Consider the following 16,944-nt stretch of genomic DNA (forward strand, 5'->3'; position numbering starts at 1 on the left):
GTTTATTTTAACCCTTTTGCTGCGCCGGTTTGTTTTGAAACCTTTTAGTTCAAGTCTGGAGCCTGTTATATTGTTTCGTTGTTTGCCGCCCCCATTATTATTTGAAACGTTTTACACAAGTCCTTCCATAAGATCAACCGGTTCGAATCCATCAAGACGCATAACCATCGACAACATCAAACAGTGAGTAACAAGACGGCCCAAGTCAAAGTGGTTGTGAGCGGCGCGTTAAAGACGTATCCTGGCATAGATAGGCAAATTGGCCCTACAGATATATAAATGCACCATTTACCTATTTATTAGCTACCAGCTACTGTTTAACAGCACCCGGTGTGTTTCAATCCAATCCAATCCAACTTTATTTATAAAGCGCTGTAACAGCCACAGGGGCACAAAGTGATGTACAAACAGAGGCTATAGGAAAAAAAATAGATAAAAGAACAAGAGTGCTAAAAAGGGGGAGAAAAAAAAGAGAAACATAGGCAACAATAAAAAAAAAAATTATAGATAAGAGTGCTTAACAGTATTTAAAAGCAAAGGACACAGTAACAACAACAACGATACAACAATAACACAATAAAACAATAAGATCATAAAAATCAACAAGCTGCTACATGGTGTCGAAACTAGCCAGAGAGAAAAGGTGGGTCTTAATAAGGAGGCTTTTAAAATGGGGCAGTGATGAGGCGGCCTGCCTATAATCTGTAGTGGCAGCTCGTTCCACATGTTCTGAGTTGAGGACTGACCCTGTGCGTGCGTGTGTTGGCGAAGTGGAGGTCCTGTTAGTCTACCGGCCACCAAGCCTCTCCAACTCATCCAGAACACTGCTAAGCTGGTCTACAGACCACCACCACCAAGCCTCTCCAACTCATCCAGAACACTGCTAGCTGCTCTACCGACCACCACCACCAAGCCTCTCCAACTCATCCAGAACACTGCTAGCTGCTCTACCGACCACCACCACCAAGCCCCTTCAACTCATCCAGAACACTGCTAGCTGCTCTACCGACCACCACCACCAAGCCCCTTCAACTCATCCAGAACACTGCTAGCTGCTCTACAGACCACCACCACCAAGCCTCTTCAACTCATCCAGAACACTGCTAGCTGCTCTACCGACCACCACCACCACCAAGCCTCTCCAACTCATCCAGAACACTGCTAGCTGCTCTACCGACCACCACCACCAAGCCTCTTCAACTCATCCAGAACACTGCTAGCTGGTCTACCGACCACCACCACCAAGCCTCTTCAACTCATCCAGAACACTGCTAGCTGGTCTACCGACCACCACCACCAAGCCTCTTCAACTCATCCAGAACACTGCTAGCTGCTCTACCGACCACCACCACCACCAAGCCTCTCCAACTCATCCAGAACACTGCTAGCTGGTCTACCGACCACCACCACCAAGCCTCTTCAACTCATCCAGAACACTGCTAGCTGGTCTACAGACCACCACCACCAAGCCTCTTCAACTCATCCAGAACACTGCTAGCTGCTCTACCGACCACCACCACCAAGCCTCTTCAACTCATCCAGAACACTGCTAAGCTGCTCTACCGACCACCACCACCAAGCCTCTCCAACTCATCCAGAACACTGCTAGCTGCTCTACTGACCACCACCACCAAGCCTCTTCAACTCACACAGAACACTGCTAGCTGCTCTACCCACCACCACCACCACCAAGCCTCTTCAACTCATCCAGAACACTGCTATAGCTGCTCTACCGACCTCCACCACCAAGCCTCTTCAACTCATCCAGAACACTGCTAGCTGCTCTACCGACCACCACCACCAAGCCTCTTCAACTCATCCAGAACACTGCTAGCTGCTCTACCGACCACCACCACCAAGCCCCTCCAACTCATCCAGAACACTGCTAGCTGCTCTACCGACCACCACCACCAAGCCCCTCCAACTCATCCAGAACACTGCTAGCTGCTCTACCGACCACCACCACCAAGCCTCTCCAGGGAGCAAGAGAGGGACACACTGTCCTTCAGCGAGCAAGAGAGGGACACACAGCCCCGTCACGCCCCGTCACGCCCCGAGCCTCACGACGTCAGCGAGGGGGGTGCGGCGGGTAGTTAAAGATGATGAATGCATAATTAACCGACTGCTGAAAGGGTCAAAGTGGGTCTTAATTATTCAGAAAGGCACGCGCCGGTGCGCCCGCTGCTGACCTTCTCCAGATCTCGTCCAGAGAGCGGTCTGTGACGTCCCGCGGGCGGGGGAAGGCGTCTTAGATCTGCAGGAGTGGAGAGAGGGCGGGGGAAGGCGTCTTAGATCTGCAGGAGGGGAGAGAGGGCGGGGGAAGGCGTCTTAGATCTGCAGGAGTGGAGAGAGGGCGGGGGAAGGCATCTTAGATCTGCAGGAGGGGAGAGAGGGCGGGGGAAGGCGTCTTAGATCTGCAGGAGTGGAGAGAGGGCGGGGGAAGGCATCTTAGATCTGCAGGAGGGGAGAGAGGGCGGGGGAAGGCATCTTAGATCTGCAGGAGTGGAGAGAGGGCGGGGGAAGGTGTCTTGGACCTACACAGGTGCTACACTTCATTAATTAACACTTCCTACACAGGTGCTACACATCATTAATTAACACTTCCTACACAGGTGCTACACATCATTAATTAACAATTTCCTACACAGGTGCCACACATCATTAATTAACACGTCATACACAGGTGCTACACATCATTAATTAACACGTCCTACACAGGTGCTACACATAAATTAATTAATCTACAAATCAGCAGATGATATAAATAAATATATGTATGAAATGAATGTATGTATGATAATATGAATGAATGTAGCACTCCCAGGTGTGTACCCTTGGTTGTGCTGCTGACGGTAAAAGGAAATTAATGATGGGGGGGGGGGGGGTTTGACGTTCTCAGTACAATAACAGAAAGGAATGGTGAGTGTTTGATGTGTGTGTGTGTGTGTGTGTGTGTGTGTGTGTATGTATGTGTGTGTGTGTGTATGTGTGTGTGTGTGTGTGTGTGTGTACGCTGCTCGCAGTACGTGACGTCCAAACAGTCTCCTGCAGGTCACGTGAGGTCAGTTTTCCCCAGAGCTCTTCCTGCAGGAGACAAGCGACCATTTATTTGATTCTACACTCACCGCAGTTCTTTTAACGTGTCAATATAATCCTTATACACTGGATTTTTTTATTTTTTTATCTACTTTTTCTCCTCCTTTTTTCTGTGATTTTTCTCCCCGTCCCAATTTGACCTCTCGTGCCAATTCTCCCCTCCCCTCCCCTGATCGTTGCTCGCATATGCCCCCCCACTGGCCGGTTGTAGGGAGGATAGAAGCCTTGCATCACGTGTCCCCTCCGGTACACGAGGAGGCAGCCTGTCACATCTTTTCACCTGCCACCAGCGGGGACTCTCATTGGCGAGGTGTAACGTGTGGGAGGCTCACACTACCCCCCGCCATTTTCCTGTCTCTGCTGTGCAGGCGTCCCCAAACCGACCTGTAGGAGTCGCTGTTCACAACGACCAGACTACTACCACCCTTCGACTTCCCACCCGCTAACTCTGCCAATTGAGTTAGGTAGTATGATGGCCGGCCCAAGCCGGAGGCAACGCTGACAGCCGGATTCGAACCCGGTGTCTCTTGCGTTGGTGACGAGCGCAATGTCCGCTGCGCCACCCAGCCCGCCTTGGATTCTACACCTTATACCAACCAGTCCAGTGCCTCACTGAGCACTGAGTGACAATCTATCAATGGGATTTTTTTCTCTGCACTACAGTTTTTTTGCACCGGACTGTATAAAACCCTGTGTATCTTCCTGTACATTTTATATTTTTGGACTGTATGTTTGAGAATTTATATACATATTTTAGAATGTATATCTTGACTGTGTACTCTTATTTAAATGTTTGACCACGTAAATGTTTATCTGTAGTGCTGAATTTCACTCGGGATTAATAAAGTACTTCTATTCTATTCTATATAACTACTTATACACCTGCATATAACCCATAACTCTGTAGATATATATATATATCTGTAGATACTATATATCTGTAGATACTATATATCTGTAGATACTATATATATGTAAATATTATATATCTGTAGATACTATATATCTGTAGATACTATATATCTGTAGATACTATATATCTGTAGATACTATATATATGTAAATATTATATATCTGTAGATACTATATATCTGTAGATACTATATATATGTAGATACTATAATTATATCTGTAGATACACAGTAAATTTTGCTGAGTAAATTTTACTCAAACTGAGTAAAATTGTACTCACTTGGGCTCAAATGGACTCAGTTTGAGTAAAATTTACTGTGTACTATATATATGTAGATACTATATCTATATCTGTAGATAGTGATACTATATCTATATCTGTAGATACTATATCTATAGACGCACAGCCAGGAGGAAACATGCCACCATGTATTTATTCTACCTTCACCATGGATGGAAAAAAGAAAAATCTTCACAAATTCAAGGCATCATATTGGAGAGTGAACTGATGTAGAAATGGGTGAAGTATTCCTTTAACTTTCTGAATGAGTGGTAAACGGGTTAGAAAGAAATATTGTTCTTCTCATATTTCTATATTTCAGATCTAATTGCATTGCTTATATCTATGTCTTTCTACTATTACCCTGCCCTACCTGTACCTCCCCTCCCCCCCTGCTGCTATGATGTTCCCCGAAGGGATCAATAAAGGAATATCTTATCTTATCCTCTCTAGACATGTTAGCTAACATAAATACTTAAAGGGGCAGTTTAACCAAAATAACAAATAAATAAATAAAAAAAAACACACTTCCCCCTTTACCTGGAGTAATATCTCTCCATCCAGACGGCTTCTGTGTGTATTTGAGGGTTTTATGGAACGTTAACGGAGAGGAGAGGAGCTCTCAGGACCTCTGTGAAGGTCTCTCGTGGAACAGCTCTCGTGTATCTCAGCAGTACGTGTAATAAGAACCTCATTCCCTGCAAGATGAGCCTTCCTGTTTCTGTTTCAGTCTCTTTGCTGATCGTGCGTTCTCTGATGAAATGCTGCCTTTCATTCAGTTTTTTTTTATCCACTTTTTCTCCTTATTTAATTTTTATACATTTTTTTCTCCCATCCCAATTTCGCTCTTTCCAATTCTCCCCTCCCCTGTCTTGAACATTGCTCGCATATGCCCCCCACAGGTCGGTTGTAGGGAGGATAGAAGCCTTGCATCACATGTCCCCTCCGGTACACGAGGAGGCAGCCTGTCACATCTTTTCACCTGCCAGCGCGGACTCTCATTGGCGAGGTGTAACGTGTGGGAGGCTCACACTACCCCCGCTACTTCCTGTCTCTGCTGTGCAGGCGTCCCCCAACCGACCTGTAGGAGTCGCTGTCCACAACGTCCAGATTACCACCCATCCACTTCCACCCGCTAACTCTGCCAATTGAGTTAGTATGACGGCCGGCCTAAAGCCGGAGGCAACGCCGACAGCCGGAGTCGAACCCGGTGTCTCATGCGTTGGTGACGAGCGCAATTTCCGCTGCGCCACCCAGCCGCCCCCTTTCATTCAGTTTCAAACCTTTATTGAAACTCGAGAGGCGACGAGGTTTCCCTCATTTACAGTCACGTCGAGTGTACAGACATATAACATATAAAATCACACAGCATATAAAACCATAACAATAAGACAACAAGGTGAGACAAAAGTAAGGATAACAAATTAATTAAAACTAGGGCTGTCAGTTTATCACGTTAATTAGATTAATTAATTACACAGCAAATTATCGCGTTATGAAAATTAACTCAAAATGAATAATAAAAAAAATATATATATATAATTCTTTTTTAAATACTTTTTTTTATCTCATTCATTCCATAAGAAGATAGAATACACATTTACAGACTTTTTTTTAATATGGTCCATTTGCATGTTCTTGGTATCTGATTCTAGGGACATGTATGGATCTCAGGGAATGTATTCCCAGTGTCAGAAATACTGTGTCTGTTACTAGGCTTGAGTCAATTGTGATGAACCAAATGAGATTTTTTTTTTATCTTTAACTGTGAATAACACTAAATGCTAAAATTGACCAGACCTGAAAAATCTAAGCAAATTAATAAATGGAAGATGATTAAACAGAAGGTTTTGTAGATACAGTACTGAATTCTGCCATCCGGACACATGCCATTTGAAATATGATTATAGAATATAAAATATCAGGCCTAAATGGTTATGCGATTAAAATGCGATTAATTAGATTAATTAATTACAAATCCTGTAATTAATTAGATAAAAAAAAATTATCGCCTGACAGCACTAATTAAAACACGTACAACTTGATTGACAAAAGTTGGAGATCAAGGCTTTAAACTCTGCAACAGAGGGGAGAATCTCGAGCTTTAAGGACCGTTCATTGGAGGGCGGCTAGGTGGTGTAGTGGGCAAGGCACTCGCCACCAGTGTGGAGACGCTAGGATTCGCGTGTTCGAATCCAGCTCTCCACATTGTTTTCAGTTTAGCTGGTCGTCCGCAGTAATACACATTGGCCGTATTACGGGGAGGGAAAACTGAAGGGTGGGGATCGAACGTTGTGAACAAGCGACTCCTACAGGTCGGTTGGTGTGCCTGCGCAGTAGAATCAGGAAGTGTCGGGGGCAGCGTGAGCCTCCCACGCGTTACTCCTCGACATCTGAGAGATCGAGCTGCGCAGGTGAAAAGATGCGACTGCTGTTACCTCAAGTAACGGAGGGGACTTGTGCTATGTATGACTTAGTCCACATTGCAGCCGGCTTGTGGGAGGCAAGAAACAGCGTTCGTGACAGGGGAGGGTTGAATTGGATGATACGAAATTGGGATGGGAGAAAATATAGAAAAAATGGGAGAAAAAGTGGATCAAAAAAAAAAAAAAGGACCGTTCATTGGAGTTCATTCAATGGAGGCATCGTTTTAGTTTATTATTTGTAAAGTTGGTCAACCTGAGTCTTTGTGGTCAGAACTACAACCCACCAATACTAGACATGGCACATGGCACATGTGTTCCTGGGTCTCTGAGGCTGAAGCAGAACCACAAAGAGAACAATCAACAGTCCCATCCTGGAGAACAGCTTCAATCACGCGGCCGAAAGATTCAACAAAACACCTAGCAATAGGAAAAAATGCACCACAGGCAATGTGGAGGAGAGAAACCTTAGAAGGGCCGTTCAAAGGGGGTATCCCCCTTCTTGGATGTCGGTGATGGTAGTGTCGCTATGGATGAACGATGGGTGGAGAATAAAACAGGCGAAATTGTTGGTATGCATGTACATACTACATATACGTGTAATAAAACACAATTTGTGTTTTATTACACGTATATGTACATGCAATAGCAACTGGGGTACATAAGAACATTTTTGAAAGATTTAAATAGAATAGAGCTAAGAACAGCAACAACAAAAGAGAAAGCATAGGGAAACAAGCGCTTGTATTGAAATAGGACAAAGGCTTTAATGTCAAGGCTCGGAGCTCAAAATATCCGTCATATTCCGATTTGCAAGCGAGTTATGTATTCCGTTCGGATCCATTTGTGAAGCAGAGAGGATCGCATAATTTCCTCCCTGGAAATTAGACGCAACATCCACTGGCTGACCTTTGTATATAAAACACTTCTAGGCCGTACTCCCCCTCGCCTTACTCGCCTAGTCCACCCTCGTCCACTCCCGAATGACCACACCCGGTCAGCAGCCACACATATCCTGGTAAACGCCCCCCCCCCCCCCATGCCAACTCCTCACAAGGCCGTTCCTCCTTTCAGTACGAGGCAGCTGATAGCTGGAACACACTACAAAAAAAACTTAAATATGGAAACGTTTATTTCAATTAGATTGTAAGGAAACTTTAACAAACTCCCTAGAGCACTCATGTAGCTGCTTCTCCGTGTGCCAACACCATGCTGCCACTATTGTTGAATGAATGAATGAATGAATGAATGAATGAATGAATGAATGAATTAATGAATTAATGAAAACTTTATTTAACAGATTGCAGAATGGGTACAATACAGTACGGCTCAATACACACAATTGTTAATATGGGGATGCAGACCAGAGAAAGACTTTCGTCTTGTTTACATCAGGGTCCCCCATTTTCAATTCACAGTGAAAATGGTCTGTTCTGTTGTCCGTCAGTTGTTGTTGCTGCTCAGTTCAGTTGTTGCTCTGTATCGTATGTCCTGCCTTTTTAATAATGTTCCTTTGTGTTTTATTTAATTTCATCCCCCATCCCCTTTCCCCTAGGGGGCTTCTTACCCCCAAATAGGCAGTTATTGAAAATAATAAAAACTTGTTCTTATAACTAACCTGCCTAGATACAAATAAAGGTTTGATGATGATGATGATCTTGGCCATCGCCACCGCCTACATCCACAGTGTTAGAACGGGGATTAAGCTAAAATAACACTGGTGTGAAGCCAGCCAGCGCTCGGGGGTTTACGCATCAGCGGGCGAGGCCTAATGCAATCCTGGAAGAAGGCCAATGCGATCAATGGCCGCCGCTCAACAACAGCACTGACGGGGCTCCTGAGCTATACGGCTGCGCGCGGGGAGCTCTGCGCTGGTCCTGGGAGGAGGAACATGGATCAATACAGCGGGATTCTTCGATCATTAAGTGTCCACTTCAGTTAAGCTATTAGGCTCTCTTTCCTCGTGGAATGCTTGCCCTTCAAATCCTGCACTCCGATTGGCCGTTCTCCAGCCGCGCTAACTGCCCCGCTGCTCCAATGAGACCCTGCATCCACTCAGCGGTATTATCGCATGCGGGGAACATAAATTGGCAGCGAACGCACCTCAGACGTTTGGTCATCGTCCACAGCCATGGTGTGATGGGGGGGGGGGCTGCCACAGCATGGTGTGATGGAGGGGGGGGGGGGGGACACACATGGGTGTACAACACAGGGGGGGGGGGGGGGGGACACGTGGGTCTACAACAGGGTGGAAAATGTACTTTGTTCCGGGGGTTGCGTTTTTCAGCCTTTCTGGGGTATTTAATTTAACCTTTTAGTTAACCAATTCTTATTTACAATGATGCGAGAGGACAAAAGGACCTCTCGAAGGGTGACAAGGAAAGGGGAAAAGACAATAAAATAGAATAGAAGAGACAGATGATACATACATCACAGATGTAAGAAGGGAAATAATTTAAAACACACATCTAACAACCAAATAAAATCACAAGGTATGTAATACACGAAGCGGTATAGATGAAACTGGGTCAGATTCAGATTCCTTTATTAAGCCATTTGTGTAAAACACATTGGTAATTGTTGCAGCGTTAGTTTATGCGTTTTTTCCTTTCTTTTTTTCACAATAAACGACAAACACTAACACAGACACAGGACAAAAAACAGTGCAGTGGGGGATTAATCAATTAAATAAATACATATATATAAAGTGAAGAGTGCAGAGTTCCAGTAAGGACTAGTGCAGTGCAGTCAGTGTCATTGTGCCAGTGTCACTTGGGGGCAGAGTGGGGGAGGGGGGGGGGACCGAGGGGGGGAGGGGGGCCTGAGGCATTGATCAGCCTGGCGGCTGAGGGGAAGAAGCTCAGTCTGTGACGAGCTTTCACAGCCTTTGGGATCCTCAGCCTTCTCCCAGAGGGGAGCAGGGTGAAGAGGCTGTGACCGGGGTGGGAGGGGTCGGCCATGATCTTCCTCGCCCTCTTCAGCGCCCTGGAGTCGTGCAGGGACCTGAGGGAGGGCAGGGGACAGCCGATCACCCTCTCCGCAGAGCGAATCACCCGCTGCAGCTTGGCAAGATCTTTTGCCGCTGCAGTGGGGAACCAGGAGATGATGACCCGTCAACCTGACCCAAATACAAAATTAGGAGACAAGCTATTACACCACAGCCAGTGTAATATTAATATGAACCCCGTTCCCTTCCTACCTGGTCTACAGGTCAAACTACCTGCAATGAGTCTCCTGGCCATTTTAGTTTTCGTTTTTGAGGACTGCATACTTTTTTTTGCAAACCAAAACAACATACTTTATACTTATAGCACATGCATGAGCCTGGTCTCTTTTGAAAGATGACATTATGAAGTTTCTGATTCCAGAAAGAAATTTCACTTTTAGTGCTAATGCGTAATAGAGTAACATAGGTCTGAACTTGAGTTGTAGAAAAACGTGTTACTATTATTGACTATTTTTGTTTTATCCTGTTTCTGTACTTGCATATATTTTAACCACCTTTACTGAAAGTTTCATTATACATTGTGTGTTGAGTACTGACTTTTAATAAGTTTTGTTTTGCAATAATAAAAAAAATAAAAAAAAAAAATAAAAACTTGTTACTCAAGTTTTTCTGTAGTAGTTAGTAGTCCAGAGGTAGTATTTCCCCAGAAGGTGGTATGGCTTACAAATCCAGACAGCCATAGCCTGAAGCCTTATGTAGTACATGTCCAAATTTCATAAAGATCCATTGAGAAATGAGTGATTTTGGTAAAGTGTGCATTCGGCTGTTTTTCTCGTCCTGTTTTCGCTCGTTAAGTTTTTCACCAGATCCCTGATTCATACATCCCCAGGTGGGGTATCATTGGAAAGCCACACTCATTGGAAAGCCACCTCCACAATCATTTTCGAGATCGGATCTAGATTGACGGAACTACTGCGCCAAGAGTCGGGAGTGGTATTTTGCACAAGCCTCAAATACCGGCATGTAACTCGAGAACCGCTGAACGGATTCTGTCGGATTTTATCGCTATCGACGGGCAACAAATAAGCCTTCAATTCGATATATATATTGTATTACAAAATATGCACACCCGAGCCACTAGGGGTCGCCAAAGTGCCGGTGGGCAAATCGTCCTAAAAAACGTCCTGTGAGAGGGACGGCACATGCTAAGAGGATAAGTCACTTTAAGGAAAGAACAGATGTGGTTCTTGTATAGTATAGATATAGTAAGTATAACATAATGACGGAGTTAAAATTGTATATTGTATAGTAGTGTACATAGGAACCAGTGCCTTCTCAGGAATTTAGCATGTCTATTTTTATCATGCACATCGTATGTCTTACCTGTTTTTCTTCCGTCTATTTTATTATTGTATTATTGCACAATCGATGCGGGCATGACCAGCCGCATTTCACTGTATGCCCTGGTATGTATGTGACAAATAAACCTCTTGATTCTTGAAACATACAAAACCCTGTTACCAATACCTTCCTATACCAAAACCATATTTAACACATCCTGCGCCAAAAACGTCATACGTGATTCAAGTTCATGCTAAATCTGCCATTCCACGGCGTACGACGTTATTGAGATCATATTTCATTTTTTCGCCATGTTATTCATATTTCCCTCACAGAGCCTGGTCTGATGCTGTGTGAGCCGGCACAACTCTGCAACACTTCAATACTGCCCCCTGGTGGATGATCGGCGAGTTGCCAAACCAGAAATGGCAGAGTCAATCTCGGTGCGTCTTGGAAATGCGTCCGGCACTCGCATATTGTCGCGGGACTCGAGACACACACCGTGTATATGGATCGCTGCCATAACTCAATAATCGACATGATTTGGGCTGTTATTATTATTATACAAACCGGAAATGGATCGACGTCACATAAGTGGGATCTTTTTGCTCCAGTCTCACCGGCCAACGGTAAGAGGACGCTGACGTAATTTTCAGCGCGTTTGTTTATTATTATCCACGCAAACTGCTCCGATCAATATATCACCCATACTACATAAAGCATTTACCGACGATCACGGAACTATAAACGACCCCCCCCCCCCCGCGCATGATCAGTCATAACGTTTAGGATCATGTACAGTTGACATTTTTAATATAGCGTGTAACGCCAACAAACGGCATTTGATAATCTATATATGCGTTTATGCCTATAGCTCACGTTCTAGGGATTACTGCAGAAAACGATAAAAACATATTTATATTCTAGACGGTATTTTCGTATGAACCTGTGAATGAAAAAGTAAAACGTTCTGAATGATAGATAATTGACGTTGAATGGGCCATAGTAATGTCAATTTAGCAATACAATTAAAAAAGTTATAGGCCTGCAAAGAAGGTAAATATCTCCATAGGCTTAGACTGGTGGCAGAGATCAAACATTGATAGATATAAGCGTGGCAGGGAATGTGTTAAGGCTTAAAATAAATAAAGGATGAATTCGGCCTATACTATATTAAAATAAATAATGTTGCAGCTATATGCAAACCTGCACCAGGGCTGCATAACAATGAACCTGAGATGCTTTGATTTAAATAAAAAGAGGTTTTATTACATTGTCCTCCCAAGCGTAGCTGAATTCACCCCTCACTCTGGCCTGCACTCACATCCAAGCACCTCGGTTGGTTAGAGATGATTCCTTTATTGATCTCCTGGGGGAAATTCAGGCTGCATAGCAGCATGGGGAGGGGGAGGGGAGGTGCAGGTATGGGCAGGGTAACAGTAGAAAGACATAAATATATAGGCGATACAATTCAATCTGAATATAAAAAAATATGATACAAATAAACACGTGTAAACAATATAATTAACTGAATATGAGGAAAAATAAGCAGTGTAAACAAAGGTGCAGATGAGGGTCTTATGTATAATGCCCTATCGGTTATATTATATGTTACAATAAATATGGCAAAGAATTTGAATATATACTATGAGAAAAAAAGTCAAAGTAAACGGTATACACAACAAGGTGAATAAAAATAAGGAAGTTCCAGGCACTCTTCTTGTATATAAAAAAAAAAGGCTTTAATAAATAGCTTAGTTCATATTAGAACCATTAGAAAACACCCAACATGTTTCGGCCTCTCTAGTATCGGCCTTCTTCAGGGCATACAGACATACAAATGAGTGAACAGAGCTATATACAAGGTGGAGGCTGTGCTGATTGCTCTATTGAGCTCAGGTGTGTGTGTACCTAGTCAGCCTGAGGTCTAGCTGTCACAACAGTATGAGCCTCTAGAGGTCCTCAAACACCTAGAGACCACCTGAGCTCAATAGAGCAATCAGCACAGCCTCCATCTTGTATATAGCTCTGTTTACTAGTCATTTGTACGTATGTATGCCCTGAAGAAGGCCAATAAAAGGCCAATAGAGAGGCCGAAACATGTGGGTGTTTTTTTAATGGTTCTAATATGAACTACCGTACTTTTCGGACTATAAGCCGCGGCTTTTCCCCCCATTTTTCGACCCTGCGGCTTATATAACGGTGCGGCTTATATGTGACTCGACGTGACCAAACCCGAAAATGTAAAAATCAAAATATAGCTTTTTTTGACTGCATTGAAATGTTATTTATCTGTTCCCTTATTTGCTAAACTTAATACAACTTGTAAATGAGTTAATTCTTGTTATTTGTCCGACAGTATTGTGTCCCAATGCTAATTACATAATGGTAATTAAACATTAAAACACCTGCAGCTTATAGTCCAGTGCGGCTTATATATGTACACATCATTCAATTTAGCTGCTGCGGCTTATAGTCAGGTGCGGCTTATAGTGCGAAAAGTACGGTAAGCTATTTATTAAAGCCTTTTTTATATACAAGAAGAGTGCCTGGAACGTCCTTATTTGTATTCAACTGACTTCCCTCATCCAAGAGCACCTTCAAAAAGACACAGGATTCACACCACAAATACGCTGCAGCCCTCCTTGAATGAATGAATGAATGAAAACTTTATTTAACAGATTGCAGAATGGGTACAATATACAGTACGGCTCAATACACACAATTGTTAATAAGGGGATGCAGACCAGAGAAAGACGTTTGTCTTGTTTCCATCAGGGTCCCCCTTCTTGTTCTAGGTATACACAAGGTGTCCTAAAGAAGCGAAGTAGATGTGGCTTTCTTTATGCACACGAAAGAGAACCAATTGTAGGACTATGTGAATCTCTCTCACACACACACAAAAACAACAATGCAAAATGAGGCGTGAGCTAGCCATTTATTGTTATTGGAGGAAGTTTAACACGTTGGTTACCTGCATTGAAAGTCATACAATACGATAAACCTCTGGAGCTTCCACTCCACGACCGAGAGAGAGAGAGAGAGAGAGAGAGCTCTAGGAAATACACATACACTATATCTTATTGGCATTTAGATATGTTTTTAGTAAGTACATTCTCTTCTACAAGATAATTCATGTACAATATACAAGTTAAAAAATATAGTTTGTTTTTTTTGCATCGCGACCGTTCCTCTCCACCACGTCTCTCGTTCAGGATGACAGAATATTCACATTTAAGTGTAACTGGGTTCCAAGTCCTGGACTGAAGAGATTACTGTGTTTCTATTATAGTTATCATCACACAGGCGTACAGTATGCATAGAAGGCACATCTATGCATGTAAATCGCTCGTGAAAAAGAAGCATGATCGGAGAGAGAGAGAGAGAGAGAGAGAGAGAGAGAGACAGACCAGGAGCAGACGCTGAGACAGCAGTGTTCTCTTGGCACGCACACACACACGGTACGCACACACGTCGTACACACAGTACACAAAAGCCACAAGCACTCCACTGAACATGAAGACAACGGCGCGCACGCACACACACACACACTGACCCCACCAGGCATTCTTACAGTGAATGGAGAAAAGGACAGTAAGATCAAATGAGACAGTGAGACAGAAAGAGTGAGACGGTGAGAGTAAGACTGTGAGAGTGAATGTAGTAAGACAGTAAAAGAGTGCGCGAGTGTGACAGTAAGAAGACGGTAACAGTAAGACAGTAAGAGTGAGTGACAGTGAGACAGTAACAGAGTGAGACAGTAACAGAGTGAGACAGTAACAGAGAGACAGTAAGAGAGTGACAGTGAGACACTCCACAGTCAACAGGTGCGCGGTCTCGACTCTCGATGGAAATATGGAATCACTTTAAAAACACGCCGCCGGCCCCGTGCCGCAGCCAGGCGTCCCACAGTCCTCTCTGCCGAGCCGCCAGGCACATCAAAACAAACAAAACACTGATCTCAGGCCAGTTTGTTTTGCCGTCAACGGGAAGCATAGTAGTAGTAGAGAGAGAGCAGCACCGAGGGCCGTCGTCTCATCCCGGATCCGAGGTCACCTCCTCCGACACGAAGGAATGCGAGGTTCACGGTCACCTATTACATCTAGCGAGGTACTTCGGACTCATCGGTGGGTCTAGATCACGACGACGGTCTTGTTTCTATGGCAGATCCGGCGGCGGCCACCAATGGGTGAGCGGGGGCGCGATCCGAAGTGTGTTTGGGCAGCGCTGGCTGCCAGGCCCGCGGGGCAGTAAAACACAGAGCCTCTGGCAGCTGCTCCGGACTTGTTTACTTAACACAAATCACGACTCTGTGGCTCCTAATTTATAGACCTTGATTAGAACTTCCACTCAGGCCGAGAGAAACAGTGCTTTTTACCGTCCTGTTTTATGGACTCTGAGAAGGGGGCGGCGCCCAGGGGAGTCATTACACTTTTAACTCCTTTAACTTTGAACGTTCTCCGGTCTGTCGTTTTGGGAACCCTGTCGTTTGTGGGGAACCCTGTCGTTTTGGGGAACCCTGTCGTTTGTGGGGAACCCTGTCGTTTTGGGAACGCTGTCGTTTGGGAACCCTGTCGTTTTGGGCAACCTGTTGTTTTGGGAACGCTGTCGTTTGGGGAACCCTGTCGTTTTGGGAAACCTGTTGTTTTGGGAACCCTGTCGTTTGGGAACCCTTCGGGGACGAGAAGAACAAAAGCCTGGCCCGAGTTCCAATAAGAGGACGTCTCAAAAGGCAGCATGACAACAACCCGAGGGTGTGGGTTCTCACTAGCGTGACGGAGCACATGTCAGCGTGGGTTCTCACTAGCGTGACGGAGCACATGTCAGCGTGGGTTCTCACTAGCGTGATGAAGCGCATGTGAGCGTGAGTGCGTGGGTTCTCACTAGCGTGATGGAGCACATGTCGGCCTGAGTTCTCACTAGCGTGATGGAGCACATGTCAGCAGCGTGAGTTCTCACTAGCGTGATGGAGCACATGTCGGCCTGAGTTCTCACTAGCGTGATGGAGCACATGTCAGCAGCGTGAGTTCTCACTAGCGTGATGGAGCACATGTCGGCCTGAGTTCTCACTAGCGTGATGGAGCACATGTCAGCAGCGTGAGTTCTCACTAGCGTGATGGAGCACATGTCGGCCTGAGTTCTCACTAGCGTGACGGAGCACATGTCGGCCTGAGTTCTCACTAGCGTGACGGAGCACATGTCGGCCTGAGTTCTCACTAGCGTGATGGAGCACATGTCAGCAGCGTGAGTTCTCACAAGCGTGATGGAGCACATGACATGGAAGCTGACGAGAAGCACTTGACTTTGCACATGAAAAACAAAAGAGTCACACAGTTCGTCCCGAGTGAAGTGGAAACACAGAACTAGACGACATAGAAGTCCACATGGAATGGAGGAGCGTGTTCAGAGTGCGGGGCGTGAAGCTCGAGAGGACAATCTATGGAGGCCAGCCGACCGACGGGCAGAGGGCCAACAGTTTCTATAAAAACATCATCACAGAACAAATATATATATTCTGCCAAAAGCTCATACAATGTGTGGCTGCTTCTTAAAACAGGGACTCTGAAAATTAAGTAATAGTGATGCAATAGTGTTGTTGTAATGATGTGCTGTAATGTAATAATGTGATGTAATAGTGTGGTGTAGTGTGGTGTAATGATGTGGTGTAATAATGTGGTGTAGTGTGGTGTAATGACATGGTGTAATGACATGATGTGGTGTAGTGTGGTGTAATGGTGTGGTGTAGCGTGGTATAATAATGTGGTGTAGCGTGGTGTAATGACATGGTGTGGTATAGTGTGGTGTAATGTGGCGTAGTGTGGCGCTCACAAAGGCAGAGGTACACGATAGGCATTTATCTTTAAAAAGAACAAAAGAAAAAAAGGCAACATCATTATGCACAGTGTTAAAAAGAAATGGCCGCCGTGTCTCTGTGGCAAAACCTG

The 16,944-nt window shown here is 44.7% G+C and overlaps 1 protein-coding gene across 1 annotated transcript in view; it reads right to left on the reverse strand.

Annotated features, from left to right (window-relative positions):
* Positions 1-16,234, reverse strand: part of ttc28 (tetratricopeptide repeat domain 28) — a gene marked incomplete at its 5' end in the record, with an annotated part of 70,899 nt that extends 54,665 nt beyond the window's left edge. The window contains 3 exon segments of the mRNA XM_084324161.1: positions 2,167-2,254; positions 13,579-13,597; positions 15,884-16,234. Of these exon segments, the coding sequence (XP_084180287.1) occupies positions 2,167-2,254; positions 13,579-13,597; positions 15,884-16,234 (458 nt within the window).
* Between the last annotated feature and the right edge of the window lie 710 nt (positions 16,235-16,944).

This window comes from Notolepis coatsorum (genome assembly GCF_963971535.1).
Source record: "Notolepis coatsorum genome assembly, chromosome: 11".
In the NCBI taxonomy this organism is placed as follows: domain Eukaryota; kingdom Metazoa; phylum Chordata; class Actinopteri; order Aulopiformes; family Paralepididae; genus Notolepis; species Notolepis coatsorum.